The sequence below is a fragment of the Neopsephotus bourkii genome, unplaced genomic scaffold, assembly GCF_033783945.1.
Source record: "Neopsephotus bourkii isolate Nb327-2 ecotype Australia unplaced genomic scaffold, CSIRO-AGI_Nbou_v1 NB_716, whole genome shotgun sequence".
Classification (NCBI taxonomy): Eukaryota; Metazoa; Chordata; class Aves; order Psittaciformes; family Psittacidae; genus Neopsephotus; species Neopsephotus bourkii.
In genome coordinates, this window is record NW_026901215.1 from 888,719 (window position 1) to 913,241 (window position 24,523).

Below are 24,523 nucleotides of genomic sequence, written 5' to 3' on the forward strand. Positions count from 1 at the left end.
TTTCACATCAGCTAAAAAGGAATCTTAATTAAATATGATCAGTAACTGCTAATGCAACATGATAAGCCCCCTGGATACGCATGCTACACAATTTCTGTGGTTTTCAGCATCCTTTGAACATTCTCCAAGGACAAAATGGAGGTGACCTTGTAAACACTCCCCACATCCATTCCCCTACTGCAGAAATAGCTTCACTCTTTCAAGTGGTTGACGTGTCCACCCTTGGAGGACTTTTTTTAGGTTGCAGGTAAATCCAGATGTTATGATCACTTTGTCACCTGGGTCTTCAACACTTTAAAGTAAATTATTTTGGTACTGATGAGATGAACCAGACTGACTGGCCTTGGAAGTCTGCACCTACTGTATCATGGCGCCAAGCCTTCTACGTGTTTGTCCTCCCCTGCAGCTAAAGATGCCCTCTTTATATTGAAAGCACAGTGCCTGCTTGAACTACATGATGAAAAGTTTGCATTAGGTTTTCAATAGATGAGTATTGGTGTCATGTTGCTGCATTTAATGATCTGCAGGCAATTCTTCTCTGGCTGGCTGTTAAAAGCCAACTGAAATGTGTTTATGAACCTCCTAACTTGTTCAGTGATTTATTCCACTTGATTACATAAACTGAAATCAGAAACTGCTTCATGATGTGCTGCAGAAGCTATATAATGCTGAAATACAATAAATTTAACAAAAATTACTTGAGGAGGGATAACTCTAATTGGATAGTAGAGGAAAATTTTTCACACTGAGATCAGCCATTGGAGTCATCTCCCTGGGGAAGTTGTGGATTCCCCAACACTGGATAATTTTAAGATTCAGCTGGACAGGGTGCTGGGCCAATCTAGTCTAGATCATGCTTTGCAAAGAAAAGTTGGCCCAGATGATCCTTGAGGTCTCTTCCACCTGGTATTCTATGATAATACACAATTATGTAATATTAAGGTATGATTATCTGAGTAAAGATGAGGTCAAAGTTGGCAGTTGCTTGAAATGGGTGGCACCACATTGCAACAGCCATTTCAACAAAGTTACAGAAGCCTTTTATGCCTTGTCTTTAGGGCTACACTTCCTTAAATATTCATCAGATGGTAAGCATTAAGTCTCAGAGGCTTAACACATGTGAAAAATGGGCAGAGCCATCTCTTAATTTTTGATCACTGTAACCTGTTCTGAATAGAACCCTCATAATCCCAGTTATAGAATTAGTAAATTACCTACTTTATATTTCAATTATTCAGATTTTAATTTTATAGCCCCAATCATACTTTAAGCCAAAAATTGTTCTCAATGGAACAACTGGAGAAATGTCTCAGGCTCGTCCTTCCAGATAAAATGATGCTTTATATTATACTCAGGAACTGCTTATTTGCTAATGAATTCTCTTTCAAGAAAGGCACTGCTCAAACATTTGCAGTAACATATCAGAAGGTTATTATATATATAACATGCCTGCCATTTCACTTCTCTGAAAGAAATATTAAAAATAGAAGAACTGGCTTGAAATGAACAGGAAGATCAAATTTGGGAAATGAATTATTACACATAAAGCGTAATGGATGTAAATGGATGTCTGAGAGTGAAGTAAGGAAAATTAACTTCATTTCTACATTATTATTTAATGGAGGCTGACTTAGGAAAATATCCTACCCTGATTAAATTTTAGAAAATTTACATTTCTTATAGCTGTGGTTCCTTTAAATGAAAAGGCAGGGAGAAAATCAAGGACAGACTATATCCAGATTGATAGCACAATTATTTTCCTTCCAGGAAATGTGTCACATGCCCAGGTAACTAGGACAAGCTGACAAAGAATAGAGAAATTTAAAAGATCTTAGTCTTTATAAAAGCCAAAAGGTGATGTTACTGCTTTCTAAATCCTTCATTTCAAAAGGAATTTTAAATTACCATCTGGTGTTATCCATATGTAGAATACTTAAAATATTTTAGCATGGAATTAAACTTTAAACTTTTCTGCCTTCCCATTGTATTTGTGTGTATATACATACATGTTAATATAAAGTTGGTTCATTTGCGACTGTTGAGAAGGTGACTGGCTTCTTAATTATTCCATACAGATTTTAGATGTAAGTGCACTGAGAACAATGCAGAGAGCAAGTCTTGACAACAACAGGGACCACTGTGAAGTGTCAGCCTCACGTACACCAACCCATGTTACAGACATTTCTCTGAACTGCTGTAGACTGGGGCTGTGCAAGGCTTTCCTTCAGCAGAAAGAAAACCCATGACCAAGATGTTTGCATTGATACCTTCTGGGCACAAAGTGTGGCCTGCTGATATCCACAGTAGTCCTTGCACAGAGGTGAACATACATAACATAAAGGAAATGTTTCTTTCAGAAACCATAAGCCAAATCAAATACTTACACCTCAGGAACATTTTAAAGATTGATTTGAGCTGGAAACATGAGGTGAGACCACATTATTTGCAATTCCATCAAAGCCATATCCAACCAGAGCCTCTTGAACCTGTCTTTGTGCTTCTCAGGATGAGCTAAGCCCTCTCATGCCTCAAAAACCACCACATTTCAAATTCTACTTTCCCAGTGTCTTTCCTCAGTCACACCACTACTACATCAGGTCATGAAGGAAAAGGTTTTTTAGATTATCAATTCTGTATCTGGAATAATATCTTAATGGGTATTATGTCCTGATCCATTTTAATCCACACAGACCACTCAAGTTCAGAGTTCCAATGTGTGGTGCAGCTCACATATATATCACATGGTGATTAAGCACATATTTCTGCTATACTAGGAAACACTGTTCTTCCACTGTTCATCGTGGGCATGCAAGGTCCCAGGAAAACCAACTCCCCCACCAGCTCTCCAGAACTGTCAGCAGACTGCATTTGGTGTCTGACTTGGCAAGATAAGGAACTCTTCATTGCAAAGGTGCAAGACCAGCATGTGTCAGCAGGGTAACAGAAAGCTGGAGGAACTTAATCCTTAGACTGACCAACCTGACAGTTCCGTAAAGAGGGATTTTTGCCAGCTAAAGCATGTTCCCTCACTAGAAAGGGAATTCACCTTGGTACGCTTTGTCCCGCTAGGTGTAAATGGCTGCAGTCCTTAAATTGCTTCATATTCTCTCTGTGATCCACAACTGCAACACTGAACCTAACCTAAACATATTCCCTTTATACCAGACTTGCAGAAGAAATAGCTTGGGGTAGCCTTCAGAAACATAGTTTGTGACAACAAGGAGAAAAAAAGCTCTATTCACATCTCTTCCTGCTGACACATGGAATATCACATACTTCAGTCAAGCATACACATGCAGCTGCTCAGTGGCTGGAATTCTTGCAGTGGCTTAGAGACTGGAGGAAACACTATCAAAGCACATCTAATGCGTACCAATGAGAAAAGACAGCAAAAGAATGCTTCAAAATGCTGTGCTTGATCTAGTTCATTCTACTCACCAGGGAGGCACACAATCCTGAATTTTATATTCAGAAACATGTAGGTGCATTTACTGAAACTAGCACTAATATTTAATACCTGTAAAAACAATATAATCATGCCTGCAGATCTTCAATGAGCAGCTATGGACAATTTTTGCATCAGCAATTACTCAATTTGCACCTCTAGTAAAACAACTCAGTGAGCAGGCAAACAGATTTGTATCTCTGCAGATGAGCAAATCTGCCAGTTGCTAAGAGCTGATGTGTCAGTCTTCACGAGGGGACAGTACCTGAACAATTAGTCTCACTAGCAAATACTGGCATGAGCCATATAGCCTTGCCTATAGCATCTGAGAAACAAATAGCAGAAATTAATTACAACACCTTTACTCTCTTCTTTTTTTTTTTTCCCCAGGGACCAGAGCTTTTCCTTTGGCCCACAAATATTTTAAATATTTTTAAGAGATACAGACTCAATTTTAAAAGTTAAGAGGGAAAGCCAAACAATACAACAAAGCAAGTATTTGTGAATCATAGAATCATAGAATAGTTCGGGTTGGAAAGGACCTTAAGATCATCCAGTTCCAACCCCCCTGCCATGGGCAGGGACACCTTCCACTAAACCCTGCAACCCAAGGCTCTCTCCAACCTGGCCTTGAACACCGCCAGGAATGGAGCATTCACAGCTTCCCTGGGCAAGCCATTCCAGTGCCTCACCACCCTTACAGTAAAGAATGTCCCCTACTTATACCCAATCTAAACTTCCCCTGTTTAAGTTTTAACCCATTACCCCTTGTCCTGTCACTACAGTCCCTAATGAAGAGTCCCTCCCCAGAATCCTTATAGGCCCCCTTCAGAAGGGGCTGCTTGAACCTTTGAAGGCTGCTATGAGGTCTCCATGCAGCCTTCTCTTCTCCAGGCTGAACAGCCCCAACTCTCTCAGCTTCTCATATGGGAGATGCTCCAGTTCCCTAATCATCCTCGTGACCCTCCTCTGGAATTGCTCCAACAGTTCCATGTCCTTTTTATGTTGAGGACACCAGAACTGTACACGGTACTCCAAATGAGGTCTCATGAAAGAAGAGTAGAGAGGCAGGATCACCTCCCTCGACCTGCTGAATATTGAAAATGATGTGTTTATTGCTCAGCTGCACTCTTCAAGGCCTCAGTCATTCACCAAAGTATGCCAAATGGTGCCAGGTGGGATAACTTTCCCTTTACTGAAGAAGCTGAGATAAACTCATTGATCAAAGACCACACTAGGACCCAAAGTCACCTCTCTGGACAACTATGTCTGCAACTGCACCCACACCTGCAGAACTTTCTTAATGCAAAACCTGCTCTAAAAAACGTAGGAATCAGTTCATAGTCCCCCCCCAAATCCCTCCCACTCCTGCCTGCAGCGTCGATTTAGTGTTTGTCTTCAAAAGCCAGAGTGAATCATCCATTTCCTGCCTCCTAATCCTCAACTATCAAAAGCCTCTCTGCAGGTTTTCTGCTGCTTCTCCAAGTACTTCTGATTCGGGCTCACTACAAAAGCTGCATTAAGAAAGAAAAATGCTGAGCAGGTGGCACTGCCATAGTTTAAACACACACAGAATGGAATCAAGCTTATTCCTTTGTGGGTGTAGTATTTTAATCACAACTAAATAATGAAAGAACATAAACTGCAGCCTGAATTTTCTCATGTATCTTTTTCTATCCATGTAAGACTTCCGTGTCTCTAGTCTTTGCACTGTGGGATCATGTCATGCCCATTCATCCAGCCCATTCTCAGAAAATTTGTCTCTTACCAGTAGTGTCCTGGGTTCAGCATTAGCAGTCATTTTTCTCCTTCTTAGTAGCTGGTGCAGTGCTGTGGTTTTGACTCTCAGCCTGAGAACAATGCTGATAACACCAATGTTTTTTAGTTGGTGCTCAGTAATGTTTACCCTGACGAAGGACTTTCTGAGTCTCATGCTCTGCCAGGGAGGAAGCAGAGACAGGACACCTGACCCAAACTAGCCAAAGAGGTATCCCATACCACAGCACGTCATGCTCAGTATATAAACTGGGGGGAGTTACCTGGAAGGGCTAGATCACTGCTTGGGTCAGGCTGGGTATCGGTTGGTGGGTGGTGAGCAGTTGTATTCTCTTCCCTTGTTATTTCCCTTATCATTATTATTATTGGTGGCAGCAGCAGTGGTTTGTGTTATACTTTACTTACTGGACTGTTCTTATCTCAACCAGTGGGAATTACATTCTTTTGATTCTCCTCCCCATCCCTCTGGGAGCAGGGGGAGGAGGGGGGGGGGGGAGTGAAAGAGCAGCTGCATGGTTCTGAGTTACCTCCTGGGCTTAAACCACGACACGGTAGGTTTGTGATTTTTGTGAGAATCTCAGGTTTCACAGGGAAAAGACAAACAAAACAACTTACTTTGGGCTGCTAATGCACCAGAAACAAAATAAATCCCTGGGTTTGATAAAAATACTAATTTTTAAAACAAGCTCTACTTGAGACTTAAGTTTGGAGCATTTTGGATTGGCAGCACAGGACTGACCCAATGCAATATCACGGCCTCCTTCTCCATCCTGTTCTCTACACCATCATCCTTTTAATAGCAGGTGCTTACCCTTACCCAGGTATGTCTGACAAACAGAACATACCATGTATGTGCTACTGATGCAGAATAAGCACCTGCCTCTATAAATCTAATTCCAGACAATGAAGAGCTTGTGTCTGAGAATCACAGAACTGAGTAATCAACAATCATGGTCTGCAAGACAGAGAAATATCTTCTGATGGCTTCCTTCAAAGTTGCGCAGTTTTTTTCATTCTTTGACAGTATTACCGTATTATGCTGCTTCCCTAAAGGCTGTGGAGACTAACACTGTTATCCTGCATAACTGTATCTGGCACTTGACCTAAATATGTTTCTCCAGATTAGGCAGTGACATTCTCATCTGGAAACTCTGTACATTCAAACTGTTGTCTCAGCACAAAGGTGTACACAAGTTAGTCTGAAAACCAAGCTGAATGTGTGCTAGGATGTACTGTCTGTATCTCAAACTTTAGTAATCAGAATGATTTGGAAGCTTTCACATCCAGATTCCAGAATCTCTGCAACTTGTACCTCCCAGACTGTGTTATAAAGTGATGGGTCTGTGTCAAGTGGTGGCAGAGACAAACCTCCACACCACAAGTAACAGTGACAACTTTTCCCCTAACTGCAAACCTCAGTAGAGAAGTAAAAGAATGATTAACACATAAATAAGAAATAGCTAGTGGCTACTAGCCTCAATTCTTCCAGGTCAAAGATGAAACTCAAGCAGGTCTGCAGCAGGGGTAGGAATTCCCTCCCAGCACCCCTGCTCTGCAGAGAACAGGAGACATCCCTGCCAGGTGCAACTATTCATCCCCTTTCACAAATACTAAATTTATCTCATCAACAAAATATTCCCCTTACCTTAATACATGCCATGTAGTTTCATAATTACCATCAGAACTTCATGATCTTAGACCACATGTTCTGTATGATAAAAACCCTGCAACACTTAGCTGTCTTTGTTCCAAGTGAATAAAGGCCATTCAAAACACAATCCTCTCTTGTCTCCTCAGTTCCCCTGTGAAAGTGGAATGACTTTGATACAGCCCAGAAGGCAAAAAACCTCAGTATCTGCTCTACAAGAATACCTATTCACCAGTTTCAAGAGTATCTGAACATCTGAGCTGACCTTAACTATTAACTCAACATATGAAGTGATCAATTGTGCATCCAGAAGTCAAGACCAAGGAGATCTAAAAATTCACAGTTCAGCAGCAGCACTGCATATTGAACATCAGCTTGACTAGCATGCCAAAACTGTTGCAGAAAATTATACTTACATGTTCACAAAAATTATACCATAAAATTAATATAGCTCCAGTTTTTACCAGTAATTCCTCTGAAGTGCAAAATGGCCAGTTCTCTCATCTTGTGCATGCTACATGATGGCTGCTAGGCTTTTGTCAAGGGATTACTGTACTTTTCAACCCCTTATCAAATGCTTCATTATTCTTGGACATGGTAACTCTTCCATTGTTTGTATTCTTCTTCCTCAGAAAATGAAAGTCCTTATCTTCCTTTTCTCTTCATTATCTGTTACAATCAACCCTACAACAAGAACAGTTCTTGTTTTTTCTTTCCACCACCATGTTTTCACAAGGTTAATTCTCTACAAGCACAACAATCTTTTGATTCGAAGATGTGGTTCCAGGCACGTAGCCTGTGTTATTCCTACCCTTTTTGTGCCAGTATCAGTTTCCATCAGCATCTAATTGACTTGAAAATTAAGTCTACACAAGCCTTTTTCAGGCAGATCAGCTCCTCAAACCAGCTAACTCTATAATCAGAAGAGAAACAATGTTGATTCCAGAGAGGACTGGAATGTGTGGCAAGACTTAAAAGAACCAAACCCCAAAATCCCAGAGTTAGGCTAGTATAAACTGATATGGAACTACACAAAGCTCATCCATTTAGTCCACACAGCCTCCCTGAAATGCAGGCAAGCTCTTTTCTGCTACAAGCCTCACTCTCTTCCCTGCCAGCTGCCCCCTTTTTTCCCAGAATACGAGCTGGGTAAGAGCAGGGATGTGTCCTGAAGTTGAAAACTAACACTTTTTTAAAATCAAAATTATTTGCAGTAAGCCTGCAACACAGACAGGACTGCAGGCAATCAGGACAGAGGTCAGCTTTCTAGTGCTTCCTTCAAGCTATTGGTTTGTGCAGCCTCTCTCCTCCCTCCACAACCTTGGTTAACCATCACCAAAGAAGGGGGGGGGGCGAATAGCAGTGAAAACCCATCATGCCCCTGATATTATTGTGCTGTACAAAGTAGGGTTTTTTATTTCAGTTTCCTAGCAACTCTGCAGGCCAAGTTGGCAGTGATTTTGTATGGAGTACCAGCTAACATAGGGTATTGCAGCTCTTCTTGAGGAGGTACTTTAGACCGTTTAACTGCCTTTTTTTCTCTTTTAATGTGCAAGTGGAGTGTGCACTAAGGCTGCCTGAAAGATTTGTATGAAGCAGGAAGAAACACCTACATTTTACCTTTACCTACATTCCACCCTTCAATAATTTTTTACTTCACATGAAGAGCCCTTAAACTAGTATTTGACTAAAATTAATCAGGAGAAATGAACAAATGAAAGAACAACTACAGATCAGAGTGAAGTTGTCATCAAGGATCTCCAACCAGCGCTGACCTCACATCATGGTTATGAGAGACACAGATGCAGTTTCTATAACGTCTGTTACGAACACTTGCCATCTGGGAATAGTAAAAAGAGAAATATCAGGCAAGCATAAGGAGGTTAATTATAAAACTTGATGAGGATTAAGCTTTTAAAAATATATTTGACATATAATTTGAAGATGCATAAAAATGCATTGAGAAATAAACACAGCATCAGTACTCAAGGCTAGGAACATATTTTCCACTGAGAACAGCTAGAAAACCAGTAGAAATGCTCCAAGCCTCCATCATGCTGTCTAGTCAACACACCTCAGGAAAGCTCAGAAATTGATTTGCATGGATGTTCTCTGCATGACCCAATGGCGTCCCTGCTAGGGCTGCCAATTAGTTTCAGTTGTGATAGTGTTTTGCCTGATATGGCGAAATGCCAGTGGGGAACTGGATTAGGATCACCAAATTATTTTGCCTGTCAGCCCAGAAGTAAGTAGTTCTCTTTCCTATTAATGGGTCTTCTAGATAGGTTTAGCTGCAGTTTGAAAGTCTGCACACAGATACGGATATACTGATTTACAGTGTGGAACAACAGAAAAGGGCTTTGTTGTGTCTCCAAGCTTCACTGCTGGAAATAGTTTTACTACATAACTGCACCTGCACTCTTCAGAGGGACAAAGACAGGGATCCTGAGGGGACCACAGTGTGTGTGGTCTTTGTAACCTTTTTTGCCTCATGGGAATAAAGGTCAGTTAGAAGAAAAAGGTGATGTTCATCATGGTACTTTATTTCTCCCAGCTGGATTGAAGTCTGGGAATGAGTGAGGCAGATAATCTGACATTACTGTTATTCATTTATTTTAATTCTTCTGTTTCCACCTACACATGTGGGAAACTCTGCTATCTACTTAGCATAAATTTGCAGCAAGGTAATAATCTACCAAGAAAAGGTAATTTTTACTATGAAGAGATGGCATTATTCATGACAACTAGAGAGAACAAATCCCTTGGAAACCTAATGAGCAGTTTGGTACTAACACACTCCTCCTGCCACAGTTGCTGGTTGCTTTTTCGGGCCATCTTATCTTCTCTATATGTGACTGAATGCATTTGACTCCAGGCATTTGTAAAGACTGCCTGCTTATACTGGCTGAGATGATGAGAAGAGCAGTTAGAAATTGTATGGTGAACACTGAAGATAAAGAATTCAGTTACCGGAGTTATTAATTATGACCACTTAAACACCACTATAGGCATGCAAATTGATTTACCACTAAAACAACGCCTCTTGCTCCTGGGAGTATTCAGGATCATGGAACACTAATACAGCATGAGACAGTGAAAAACTGAGCAGGAGGGAGGAGAATATAATTTGCAACTACAGTTCCTAAGATATGTTTAATCTGTAATGCTCCTTGGTAATGAAAAATGCCGTTTGGATTTTGTGTCTTCAAAACAATGTTGCAAGATTTGCAGGCAGAGTTTGAAGAAGAGAAATTCTGGGAGAGAAATTGTTAATTTTGTATTTTCCAGTATTTTTATAATATTTTGAATACAGGTCTTGCCATTTCCACTAACTTACTTTGTTCAAAACCCCTTTGTCTGTCTGACAACTTTCTGTTCTTGTTTTAAGCTCAACTACCATATGCAAATGATTATGTGCAACAAAAAATATCAGAAAATTGAATCAAGAGAACTAAAGACAACTTTCCTGATTGTTTCTGAGTTCAGTTTATGGTTTCTTGATTTCCAAGTGCCTTCCAATGTATGAAAAACCTGAACACAAAATGCTGAAATGACCTGAAGATCAGAGCTTGTTTTTTTTGAAATAATTAAGTATTTCTTTTTCAAGGTTTGAATAACCTACCTAGAATAAGCAATCTGTAAGACCAGGCGCTAGGCCAAGGAGGTGTGATTACAGGGTAAGAAGATACAAGCTAAGGCAAATCCCTCAGCCAGCTCTAGTTATCACAGGACAAACACAGAGAGGGAAGGGCAGAAGACCTCTCTTGCCATTAATTGTCTAAGTGGACCTAAGGAGATTAGCTGCATAATTAGATATTTAATCAGTGCCACTCCCAGCCCAAGTAGCAGCCTATCATGTGTGTGCTTCCGTATTATATGTCTGAAGTCTGACCTTTATGCTGAGTTTGAACTCACTTTGCAGCACCTCAGATCCCACTCCACGCAACAGGATAGCATGCACCTCCCAAGGGAGCCTTGGCACAGGATTTGCTTGCCAGTCAATAAATCTTACTTGACTTTTCAATAGTTCCTTTTCTTAACAATCAAAAAACAAGTTATAGGAGGCTGGTACAAGACAGAACCGGGCCACTAACAACAGGAAATGAAGCACTTGCTTAGTTCCTAATAACAAATTCAATTAAAATATAAGCAATTCAATTTCATCATGTTCAAAACACTACAAGTGAATTCTGTTCTAGCGCCAGTCTCCTTAATAGCATCTGTTATGGGATGAACTGCTGCTGTTAATGATTTTACTCTGGTTTCCTGATCTCGTTGGTATCTGATCCCAGCACTGCTTGCTGAGCTGGGGTGTGCAGCCTCAGGAGGCTGCACCCAGTCTCCCTTCTCTGAACCTGTCTTACGTACCTGTGCAACCAGAAGCAGCACACTATTTTTCCCAGCATAAACACACAGAAACACTTTCCACAAGATTTAGGGTTTGTGGTGGTTCTTTTTCCCTTCTTAATCAACATGTTTATTTTGCTAGTTCTGTGTGCATGTTAAGAGGGGATGCTTTTAGGGATGGGTGACTCTAACGACAAGAGCAGAGAAGCTGCACTCAGATTCATTCCCTCCACAGTCAGAGCCTTCCTTTTCTGAGAATTAAATCTCGTAATGAAGGGATGCCTTTGCATGCTGCTATTACTGTTTTACATCTCTCATTACACCCTCTGAGTGCACACAAGTAATGACCGAATGAGTTCAGAGTTTAGCTCTCAAAGTAAATTCAGTATCTCTAGGTCAATGTTACATAAATAATCAGAATTGTTTTCCAGTGCTGGAAAAATACACATGGTATTGCAGTATTGTTTTCTCTGTTTTGTGCAGCACGGTTCTATTCTGGCAGTGCCACCAAAGCAAAAAGGTGGAGATCAGAGATGTACAAAAGAGAGAAACAGAATGGCCAAGAGGAACGCGAAGCAGCCTCTGCCTCCCTATTTAAAAGCTGCTGAAGGTCTGACATGGCAGGGAAAGGGCCTGTAAGCACAGCAGTGAAACATGAGGGCTGAAACTATAATCTCATAGTGTTCTGGAAGCCGTGACCTAATGGGCTCTCCATGGCTCAGCAGCTGGAGCAGCACAGGGAAGGATGGCCCCCAAACAGTCTCACAGGTCTGTTACTCTTTGCTCACTCCTGCTCAGTGAGAGCATTCTGGGCCAGGCAGATGCTGATCCAGTTCTCAGCATCGCCATAAATCTCTCTGTGGTAAGAATAATACTAGTCTTTCTGCACCTCGTTTTTTTTTTTTTTTCTTTTTTTCAAACAGGATAATGATCATGTCCTTTCCCTTGTGTTCCCAGACTTTGCTCTGCTCATGTAAGCAATAAGTTCCTTAAGGCAAGGATTGTCTTTTGTTATTTGTATGGGCTTTGTGTAGTGCCATTGGAGCCGAGAGGCACTGCCACACTACAGCATTACTAACAGACACTGAAGCAATGCCTGGTTACAAAAATAAACACATAAAAAATACATTCATGACCCTTGTGTACAGCAAAGTGCTGCAAAGAGGCAGACATCCATTAGGGGAAGATGTAATATCACAGAGTGGTCTGTACTCCCTCAACCTTTCTCCTTCCACTGCTTGCAATATAAATACATTCCAGATAAAAAATGTCTTAGAACTCCTTAGAAACTTCCCTATTTTATGCACCTGTTTTCTATCAGAGAGTGAATTATATATTGCAAGAGACAACAGGGTCAAAATTCCTCTGGGATCATAAATATAATTGCCTGTTTTGACATTTACTTGAGAATGTATTCCTTTAAAAAAGAAAACAACAAAAAACTAAAGAGAATAAATTTAAGCAGGAGAGAAAGAGAAGGATAAAACAAAAATAAAACAAGAGAACAAAAAAAAAAAATCCACACACAAAAAAGGAGGCAGAACAGGGAGGAAATGAAGCAGCTGTAACCTCATGTGGAAACAATTTGATTACCATCAATTCCCTGAAGTACTGACCAGATAAACGCTTGTTTAACTTACAAGTTCTGACAAGATCACAACCCAAGGTAGTACAGCTGCAAGTGAATGATTTTTCTGCTTATTTATTGAAACCTCTGAGAAAATAATAGTGATGGGAATCAAAGCCCATGTCTTCTGTGTAGCTACAGAACATTACCAGTAGGCACAAGACAAACTCACTGATACTGGTATCAAGGTCAGAGAGGCACATGCCCAGAGCAATGGACAAGTCTATTTTTTTTTGGTAAGGAGTGTTTTCTCTGCCTGCCCCCTTTTTGCTCAGTTACAGAATCCTTTGGGGTATGCCTGGCTCCTAGATGATAGGTTAATCAGGGTGCAAAACCTGACAAACTAGCTGGAGTTTTTGGTGTTTGATTCAAAAGAGTTGAACTATTGGCGATTACATATGTAACAAAATTAAGCATAATCAAAATCAGATACTTTCTAAGGGAGATACTTTATTCTTAAAAGGAAGAGTTAGTAACAACTATTCAAATGAGAAACATTTTTTAGGTGCAACTGTAACTTTCATTTTGAGGAAGCAAAGAAATTATTCTAGGAAGGGATGAATTAAGTAGACAAGGAGTTACTGTCATTAAACTTTCTTCTAGCACCTAAATATAGAAATTATAGCCAGCTAAACTGCTTGTGTAAAATCTTTGTCACTCTTTAAAATTATAAAGTCCTGAGCTGCCATAGCTTTTACCCACAGTTTGGGAATATCTGCTTCATATTACTCAGTCACAGAAAACCAATAGCCTTTTGTCCCCATGACTCTTATTTTATTCCTGGTTTTGGAAATTTAGCAGGTCTCCTGTGTTATTAGTATCTCAACTGGAGCTATCAGTCTTACACGAACGTTCAGGAAGTCTGCATTGGAACCATCACCGCATGTGGAGATCAGAATTTGGACATGGTTATCTCCACTTTGGCAAATAAAACAACTGGCTCCAAAGGAAACCTAGCTGTAATCTAAATGGAAGGACTGCACATGTACAGGGACTGAATTACAAGATGCACAAATGTTCATTTCTGCCTTGCCTGAGGCTAATGAGAAAGGTTAATTCACAAATCTTTACAGCAGGTGGAATCAAGAATTCTCCACAGTATATGAAGACATAAACTGTTCCAAGACCATTCTCTTCCATAGTTAAAATGAAAACAAAGTCTTATTCAAATATATCAAGACAAACAGACCACACAACTTCGAAGTTTCCAGAGCTAACCTTCCTTAAATTCTGATGAGCTCTTTTTTTCCCCCCCTTACACTGAGTCTTCAAGTACTAAGGTATCACACACTATTAAATCTCTCATCCATGTCATCTAATTTACTTGGTACACTCCACTGGAAAATAATGGACCCCATGATAAAGATCACAAATGCTATTTCAGGTCAGCCATGGGTTTTTCTTTTGCAGCTAAGAGGAGAATAACAAAATAACAGAAAGTAAATTTAACATTAGCCAAGTCATGACTGCAGTTTCTGTATAACATCATATATCTTCCCCCTTCTTTCTTTGCCCACTCAGCTGAGTAGAAATCTAAACTAACCTATTCATTTAACTACTCCTGGCTGCAAATCTTGAAAGCCCAAACTGCTGGTTCAACTATAGTTTGCTTATGGTGAAGCAGAGGAGCTCCTGGTCAGAACAGCCACCAGCTTTTAAAAAATAATACTCAGTCTATGTCAAGCTGCACCTCTCCCATAAATACGTATTGACATATTGTTTTGAAGAATATTTCTGATTTCAAAATGCTTTTCTTCAGCCCAATCAGCATTTGAAATTCTCAGTCCTGCCCAGCTTCCTTCAGGCTGTCAGACATGAGAAGCATTTAGCACAGAAAATTCTTAGCTCAGTATGAAATATTTGAAAAGGTGAGGTGTGGCCAACTACATTTAGGCATTCCTGGAATAACAATACAGAGGGTTGGTGGTGGACAGAGGAGCAGGAAGAGACCAGAGGCATTAAATGAAGGGAATAAACAAATTCTGAAGATAAACAGAGGAGAGGTTCATACTTGACAAACCAGATAGGTAACAGGAAAGACGTGAAAATGAAGGAAAAAGAAATGGAAAGCCAAAGAGCAGGAAGTATACAAGGAGTATCCTGGGAATAAAGTACACTGGTAGTATGTGCATTATGTTGAAAGTCTCAGCAAACAGGAATTGAGGATTTAATGACCAAGGTCAAAACATGAGATAAAAGAAAAGAGATTTAGCTTTATACAATCCTTGCAGACAGTATAGTGTCATTGTTCTGCCTCTGCAGAGAAAGCTGGAATGATTTCCTTCTCTGCTGAGTTGGTAGAGATACTGCAGCTTGAAATAATGAGTTTAGTGTGCTTTATGGGGATGATTTTTCCCCATGATTACAAGAGGCTGTGAACCAAATCTCTGTGATACTTCACTATGTAGGCTAAGGAACTAGTTAAACTGCTTATGACCTTAATTTTGGGGATTCATTCAAAGACGAATTCTCATGAGTAACATGAATAACTTGGCTGTTCTGTATTTTCCCTATTTTCTCCTTTAAAATTACTATGTTTATCATCAATGTTTCTTAGACCACTTCAGGTATGGTTCTTAGGGCTGTTACTTTGATGTATAAGTATTTATGGTTTTGAAAGTTGGAATTATGAAATTCCATAGAAAAGTTGTTAGCAATTAAAATAAATAGAGAGGATATAGATGTGCACAGCTTCATTTTCTAGCTCCTTCCACCTTAGACAGCTGCATCATACTGCATCAAATCAAGATCACAGTTTTGTATTCTGGGTTGCTAATTACTTATTATCTTTTATAGCTTTGATCAATGAAGTGCTAAAGCTAAGCCAGACTAGTGTTCCCTGCTGTTAGTTGTAAATTAACCTTTGCCAGTCACTTTCAGCCCCTGCGCATTCTTTGCAGTGACTGCTTGATGAGTCTCTATTAGACCGTTTTTCTGGGGATAAGGAAGGTCATTTGAAGAAGGTGGATAGAAACTCATTGACATTAAGGAAGAAATTGTTCTCCATTTACAACCACAGTGTAAAGCTTTATCATATGAAATGTTATACCTCAGGTAACATAAATCTCAGAGTTATTTTCTTAGGCTCTCTTTAAACTGATATTTTAGAAAATACTTCACAGGCTAAGAGCCCTGTGACATTTCTGTGACCCCTGTAAGCTTTTACTGGACTGTTATGTTTGCCAAATGGCAAGAACAGTGCCTGCTGAAACAGTGAAAGAGTCAACCTGGAAAAATAATAATTCATTCATTCTATGCTGATGTTAAATGGACTCAAAAATACAGACAGATCAAATTATTATTCCATGAAAAGAACAACTAACAGCAGTGTGGCTTTCTGCACTCCTCATCACAATCTACAACCCAATCTCGGTGTGTAAATCTTTCCAAGGCCCTAGGCTCAGACACATAAGCATCCCTTTTCTTCACAGCTTTCCCACAGTCATTCCCTTTACAAGACTTTACCCCAAATCAGCAGTACAAAACTTACTGGAAAGACTGATTTTGCTTTTCGGGTAACTTTGCTTATTTGCCATATTTAAGTTGTTTCTCATTTAATTTTCAGTATTTGTCGCTTATTCTACAGCCCATGCCTCTTAATGGACCTCTTCTGCATCCCAGCTGACTGCAACAGGAACCATCCTCTGAGAGCAATATAAATCTATTCCAGAGCAACTGCAGTTCCCCAATAAAAGCAGGACAGCCTGAGAGCATATGGGCATGGAATATCCCTAGCTAGCAAGACATGGTGAAAAGGTCACAGCTAGGCCAGAGAAAGCAACAGCAGGAAAAACTGAACAAAGAGAGGAAAGCTGTGATAGCTACAAACTTCAGAGGACATAAGTTGAAAGAGTCAGACTTGGGGTGATGGGATGCAGGGAGCTACATCTATGTATAAAGATTTTATATATACACAAACATATATAATGTATATATAGAAGACATATACATATACACACACACACATATAGCACATACAGTCCTCTTCAGACCTGGAGTTGATCTTTGGGTTTCTTGCTTATAGTATTCCCCTGCCTTTTCAAGTAGCTATGAGACCCACAGCTAACCTGTCTCTTCTGCTTATTTTCCTTAAGGAACAGCAGCCAATATTACTACTACTGTTTATTTGGCTAGTTCAAATGATAAACATATGCACCATGAATGTCAGGCATGGAGATCTGCCCATGCTGAGGTCAGTAGATTCTCACACAATATAATTGCTTTTTTCCTAAAAGTGCTTTAAAAGCAAGGCTACCACCTCCTTCCCCAGCTAATTACCCAGGAAAAGGAAACAAAAATGACAGATGCATTTAGAAGTATGTTAGCACTGCAAAATCAGAAGCAGAAAATCAGCATATTTTAGGATGGCCTTTGCCTATGCAACCTTAATTCAGTCCCTTGTGCACATTTTGTAAGCCTAGACACTGAAATTCTAGCTTCCCAAAGTCAGAGGGCTATCTGCTGTGGTCTTAAGAGATGCCAGTATTTCACCTGCGGTCTTCACCTACATGCTTATAAATTTCAGATGCTGATTTTGTCATGAGATTTTTTTCCCTCTTCTATTTACAGAGCTGTCTGAATGAAAGTAGTTTTTTTCCTTCTATATATATGGCCAGTGCCTTCTTTACTGCATACATATAAAGTCTACACTGAATAAAGGATTTACAATTCCTCTCCGCTGTTTTTCATCACAAAATCTTATAATTCTCCTGAGTCTTTACATGTGCTATGAAAGCATCTTTACACTGTGAAGCACTTGCATTACCAGTTCTGCTTTGTAAATTGGAAAAAGGATCACAGTGAAATACATACAGATTTGTATAATGCCCACTAATTCTAAGCTCTCAACTATGCATAGGTCTGATATATTCAGAAATCAACAGTGTTGTGTGTTTAGAGGAAAGTTTCTGTTCATTTTAGTTTCTGTTAGGAGCTTCCACCATTCCTGAAAATCAAGCTCCATTTCTTTCAAGGTAGGCACCCAAAAATATAAAGTTCACTCAGATTAGAGGTCACCCATAGAAAGTCTGATCTAATTGCCAAAACTATCAAAGGACACAGAACAGAAACTAGAAATCTGTCTACATTTCCTGGACTCACCATATAGCATGTGGGGGACAAATGAGAGCTAAATATAATGCTACCCTCTACCCAGAAGAAGTCTGAGCCTTCTTGGCTCACCTCACTTGGAAGCATCCTGACTACAAACCTCTAAACTTTCAGACTATTGTAAAACCCAAAGACAAATAAAAAATGCCAGATCAAAACTCACTGTTCCTTTCATGGGTGAAATATGCAATAAAGTCAATAGGAGTGCTGTTAGTCAAACAAGGACCAGGTTTTGTTCAGGTAATACATACTTGCTGGAACATCATGTGATGTTCAAGTACAGCTATGCACTAGAAATCAAGGATTTACTGATTTAACACTTGACTTCTTTGTCCTTCTTGAAGTTTTCCTATGACATCATCTTTGATTGCTCTCATTGATTAACTCTCTGAATCTGTCTCTGTGAGGTATCTTTCCCATGGTTTTTGTGGATTGTTAAATTAAATGAATGGTTTAGTGACAAACTGATAGGTATTAATCAATTGACTAAAACAACTGCATGGAGAATGCATGCAGAGAGAATGCATGCAGAGAATAGGCTTGGAAGTGGCTTCTAGTAATCAGAAGTGGAAGTCTCATCAGTATGCTGATGATAAGAGAGATAACAAATAGCTTATCTAGGAGCTGATCTGGACCCAGGTGTACTACTCAATTCATATGAAAGTGATATGTCAGGAGCAAATGCATTTGGTGACTCAGTCAGCTGCAATTGACCATAATGAGTTGAATCTCTTCTGAAAGGCATCAGTTGTATATGTTAACCTGACGACAAATACTACACGTCTTGAACCTAATCCAGAAAAAGGAAGAAGCATTGAAAGAGATATCTGTGGGAAACTGCAGATAGGATTTTGTATATAATGCATGATGATGTACTTAAGCTATGTAAATTAACACAATCATTAATCTTGAGATTTCCTTATTTCTTTGCTATTAAGGATCAGGGATATTTGTAGCTTTTGTTTACAAAGAGTAGTATTTTACCTGAAACACTCTTAAAAAAGGACTTAAAAATCAGTGTTATATCAGAGTCACAAATCCCTTGAGGATGGACAAAGACAAAATAAAAGAGCCTTCATTGCCCAGGAACTCATTTATAAGGAACCTAACTGACAAAAATTGGATTTAAAGGTAGCTCTTAACTAGAGTGGGTATTCATAACACAGGTTTTATTAGTCACATCTTCGTGTATGGCAGAAGTATTTCCTGTTCTGAATGTGTTTCTTACAACCTGTTTGTATACATTACCTAGAAACAGAAATCATAGAAAAACAGTGATCTGCAATGCTCAGTCCAAGGGCCAGAGTAAACAGCCTTGGCATTTGGACTCTCCAGGTGCCCAGCTCTGCAGGGCATCAAGCCAGCTTCTCCACTCACTATGCCTCACTATGCAATTTTCTTCACTCTACACAGCCACCAACATAGTGTGCATGACAGGGATGCAGTCACTGCACATGTGCCACATTGCACGGTCCTGGAGGAGAAGAGCAATAAAAGCCAAAGGTTACTAGGCTCCCTACACAATGAGATGTTCATGTTCCTAAAGTGAGTCTAAAATGGTAAACCAAAAAGAATAGCAGAGAGGAGTCCAGATAGTGGAACAGGGCTCTGGGACCCAAGTGCCAACGGACCTTCTCAGAAACCAGGACCACCTTTGCATTTACATTCAGGCACTTAGAAATCTGCTGTACAAGCAAGCAAACATCTGGGTGAATATTTGCATCCATACTGAATCTGGTATAAGGAAATACACTAAGTGATCAGTCAAGGATGATCAGTGCAGCTGAAAGCCTGAGGGAAACCTTCTATAAAGGTTACAGTGTACTTGTGGTGACATTTTCAAATGCAAACTCAACAGTTACACACCTTCACAACAAACACAAGCTGAGTCTTCCTGAAAAGCCTGCAACAGAAGGAAGAGCACACAAACCCCAGGTAATTATAGCCTAGGGGTCCATTATATATTATATTAATTTAGTGATACTGCAACACCAATGCAGATTTTGCTGAGCACCATTAATTCCGGGGTATGCTATAGCTGTGACAGTAAATTCTGAAGTTGCTCCTCAGCCTTTTATCCAGCTAAAATTCCCATTTAAGCCATGGGAAAAATTTGCACCAAGAGAGATTAAATATAGCAGCTCTCATATCTTTTCTGCTGGAGACACCACTCCCTGGCCTTTGACCTGCCTCTGTGATATGAGTGTCAGTCCTCATCTGAATTTCTGGAGGGCTCGTAATGCTCACAGAGCTGTCACACAGGGCTCACAACCCTACACAGGACATCCACTAAGCTGACAGTTTAGTCTGGACATGACTGGAACTGCTGATCACACCAGTGACTGGCTGCTCCATGACATCTCTATATTATTCCTGCTCTAGCAAAAAAAAAAAAAAAAAAAGTGAAAATATTGTATTGCCTGCACTGAAAATTTTCTTAACTCAATGATGACCTTTTGTCAATTCTTATTGACTGATGGGAAGTCATCAGTGACTGAGTAAATGAAGCTACATTCTAACACGTGGGCTTGGTCATCTATTTTGACAGCCAAATAATGGTTTAGTTTTCATCATAGTGTATTAGTGAATGACAATAGCTAGCAAAAAGAAAAACAAAAATAAAAAGGTCTGATTTCACCACAGAAAATGAGACATTCAAAGAGACTTACTGGGTTTGTAAAATTAACTAAGGTAGAACTGAGAATCTCCTACCCCAGTTTTACTGTTCTTTTGAAATGGAGGACAAACCAGTTCTAGACTCAAGCATTTTTAATCTGAATACATACATCAGAACTGAAGCCCTGCCCTTATTCCATTACACAAACCAGTAACTTCCAAAGGCAGGGTGGAAGCTGGGATCAAGGACTCTTATCTCCAGTGTTCATCTGAGACCAAGTACATCTGAGACAGAATACCATGCTTTACTATTCCACTTAATTTAGATTCCACAGATTAATTTACAAGAACTTCAATCAGAGACACAAAACAGAAAAGAAACTAAGGTGGAAGCATCAGTTAACATTAGTTCCTCATATATATTCTAAATTGTCATACCATTACCTGTAGTAGCACTGGACACTGTTGGCCACTGTTGATCAGGCCCTCCTGGTCCACCACGTAGGATTCCTGCCTCCTCCATATGCACAGCACTGAAGAAGCACATATCATCATTAGATTATACAGTTCCCTTCTGCCCCAGGCTTTATAACATCTCCCTTTTCATAGCCATTTGTAGTATTGCATGATGCTAACAAATTCTTCTGGAGCATGGAGAACTGCTTTGACTTGCACAAGTTATCTTTGATTATTTACTAAAACTTAATTGTGGCAGAGTTTGTAAAAACAAACATACCTGCAGGACACTTTGCTTTCATTGACTGGAAGTCACTAACAAGGAAGTTACACACCTTCTTTGCCATTACAAGCAAATGATGAAGTGTTGGTGGGGTTACTTCTAAGCTGCTGTCATTATGCTACTTTAACAGATCCCACCTTCCTGGGTTATTGCATGCTCCTCACGAGCAATTCAGGAGAAATACATTTTCTCAAATGTGGAAACTAACACAGCAAATTTTACAGTGTCACATCAAGAGCACTTGGCATTGAATGCACCATTCTGGGTAATAACCAGCACCTTAAATGAAGGAAAAGAAAAAAAATCTGCTACCTTTAATACAAAACTAGACACATTTGTGTGTAATTCCTTAGAAAAACAGGATTCTGTGACTGTGCCCATCTCTGCTTATCTGCTTCTCAGCTCCCTTCCACACTCCTAGTTGAACTTAATGGGCAGTTTCAGCAAAGCACAGCAGACATCAAGGTTCCTGGGGATACCAAATTTCTACAAGTTTTATGACAAATCAGCTTTTTACAAAAATCATCAGTTGGGCAGGTCACACAGGTGCAGATCAGGTAAAGACAAGACTACTGATGGAGAGATGTAAGGAACACAACTTCATTAGCTTCCCTATGTGAATTAGCTCCCCAAAGTGAATTGCTTTAAATAAGTGCTGACTTTTCATTAATTGTTCAAGTAACTTCAGGCAAGATCCTGATCTTTGTATGGAAAGGAATATGAATCCATGGGATTTAGTTCGAATACACAAGAGCACACCTAACTCTGAGGACCGGTAGGTAAGATGCAGAATTCCTGCTTCAGCATCCTGCTCCCAGACTGTTTTTTCATTTTGAATAAAGCAGTCACAGATTAAAAGAGCTCAACACAATAGCAGAAAAATAAAAAAAGAAACCAGTTTGCACAACAGGCCACAGAATCAAGCTTGCTCTTGCTTCCTTTCCTTCTGGATCCTGAGGTTTAGGTTCCTTGGTACACAGTAACCCAAAGTCAGCTGTCCACGTTAGACAGAGGACACCGTCCTCTAAATAAATCCAGTCTAAGGAAATCTGGACACAGCCCCAGTTTTCCTTTTTTGAAAATCCTTCTCATATCTTCAAAACACGCTTTAAACTGCATTAATCATCTTGATTGCACCATGTGGTTAACAAACCAACTGCAGGAGCAGCACACTTCTATGGTAACAAGAAACAAGATAGAAAATACATCAATGCTGCAGTCTATTGAAAAGTATCAGTATTGATGATTACAGGGAGCTTTAAAGTAAACAAAAAGCATATAATCACAGTTAAATAATTCAATATTGTAGCAATTATGCCTTGACAGTCAATGTATCTAAAGGCAGGAAGCAAACACAAAAAAAGCACAGATCTATAGCAGTACAGTAACAACGTAAAATGCAGTCAGATTGAATCTGTAACATTTGGAGACTGGAAGTGACAGCAGAACTTGGTTGCTTTCCATCTCAGCACAGCTATCCTCAGACTAGGGCATCAGAGGAGCCAGATAGCTTTGTCCTTTTCACAGAGGACAAACACAATCCCCCTTCATGTGGGGAAACATCATACATACCTTTGCATTCCAGCCCTTAGGGATGCAGAGTAGCGCCAGTCAGGATTGGGATGTTTTGGCTGTAGAAACAAAAGCCCAGGAGAACATTGTTAATGTATGTTAAACAAGTTGAAAAGGATATGCATCTGAATGATTTTGTCAGAAAAGTCTACCTGGAGCTACACAAGTTTTGGGAACATTCAGAACTGCCAAATCTTTCTACATATCTAGAGAAACTTTCAAATGGACACACAGAGAGCCTCTATGTAATAGAGAAACTTGTTTGCATGCCAAGGCCTTTGGCTAGAGATGATCTCTGTGGCATGACATTTAATGCTGGAAACTGGTGGACAGTCATTTTGTACATTTATCAACACTCTGGGCTTAGGAAAAAAAACTACACCATAAATCCATAAAACATGTTGTTTGTTTTCCTGATAAACTGAGGAAACTTGAGCTCCTGCACTGAACAGCATCTGTCTGAGGATATATAAAATGCAGCCCCCTGTGAAGGGGACATGCGGTGCGGTCTGTCTGCTGTGAGGTTTCTGCTGGCATTCAGTGTACTGCAAAGGACTGCACTAGATTGTATCAGATTTCCAGTCTGCAGCAAGTCTTTTATCCAATGCAGACAGCTTTTGTAACACCAAGAACCATTATATTTTCCGTATTTGTGGAAGGGGAAAATAGCCAGCAATACCCTTTGACCAACAAACCTCAGTATGTGCTGCAGTGCTGCAGCATGGCTTGCTAAATAAGGAGATAATTAAGAAATCCTAAGTTGATAAAAAATTGCTTAAGTTGTTTTTTTTTTTTTTTTTTTTGCATTGTCAGGGAACCATCAAAATAATTTTTAATGCAAGTTCAGGTCTTTCAAAATTAAGCCCTAAGCACACAACAAGGTTATTTCTCAGGATTCTCAAGACATTCTGTAAGTAATATCGCAGCCACTGCTGAACTTCAGGCACCTGAATTCAAAAAGAGAAATTATGCCCAGAAAAATAATGGACTATGCTTATTCCTGGTCTCTTGTACAGTGCCAAACACACAAATAATATACAACAGTGATGGTTTAATTGTCTTAAGTTATTGGAGGCAGATCAGAAATGAATTTGGTCCCATTACTTGAAAGAGAAAAAGAAAGTGTTGAATGCTCTGAATTATTTAAAGCCAATTCTGTCTTTTCTCTTGAGGTCTGGGGTATGCTTTTCCCTGGATCAATAGGTTTTATTCAAACAAAAATGGAGCAATTACAACTTACACTATCACTATATCACCATATTTCTTGGGCCCATCATCACTCAAGAGTGAGATGCTCTTGGATGATGTGCATCCTAATACTTTTTATGGTCCAAGTTACACAAAAAGGAGGAGGCTGCCATTTGCAACCACACATTAAACATCTGTGCTAAGCAATTTCCTTCCCATTTAGCCCCAGTTCTCTGGTATGCTCAGGCTCTGCTGAGTTTAGCAGAAAGTGGCTTGACAAGGAGCCCATTATGCATGGTTCCAGTATTTTCTGATTCATTCCATTTTGGCCCCAGTCCCAGGGATGTCAAAGCAACTCTGAAGTCAACCATGTAGTAAGAGTCAATGAGTGCAGATAGAAAAAAATACACTGATCAGACCCACTTCTGAGTTTTACTTTCTTGACATATGAAGGGT

At 39.8% G+C, this 24,523-nt stretch overlaps 1 protein-coding gene across 16 annotated transcripts in view; it reads right to left on the bottom strand.

Annotated features, from left to right (window-relative positions):
- LOC133212491 (protocadherin alpha-C2-like) overlaps positions 1 to 24,523 on the bottom strand; it is a 155,395-nt gene that overhangs the window by 11,895 nt on the left and 118,977 nt on the right. For 10 of the 16 annotated variants that reach the window (XM_061353991.1, XM_061354000.1, XM_061353992.1 and 7 more), the window contains exons 2-3: positions 22,880 to 22,938; positions 21,013 to 21,101 (exon numbers count right to left, since the gene is read on the bottom strand). In XM_061353991.1, coding sequence (XP_061209975.1) covers positions 21,013 to 21,101; positions 22,880 to 22,938 — 148 coding nt within the window. The remainder of the gene's footprint in view (positions 1 to 21,012; positions 21,102 to 22,879; positions 22,939 to 24,523) is intronic. The other 6 variants (XR_009725501.1, XM_061353998.1, XM_061353997.1 and 3 more) reach the window with 1 other exon arrangement.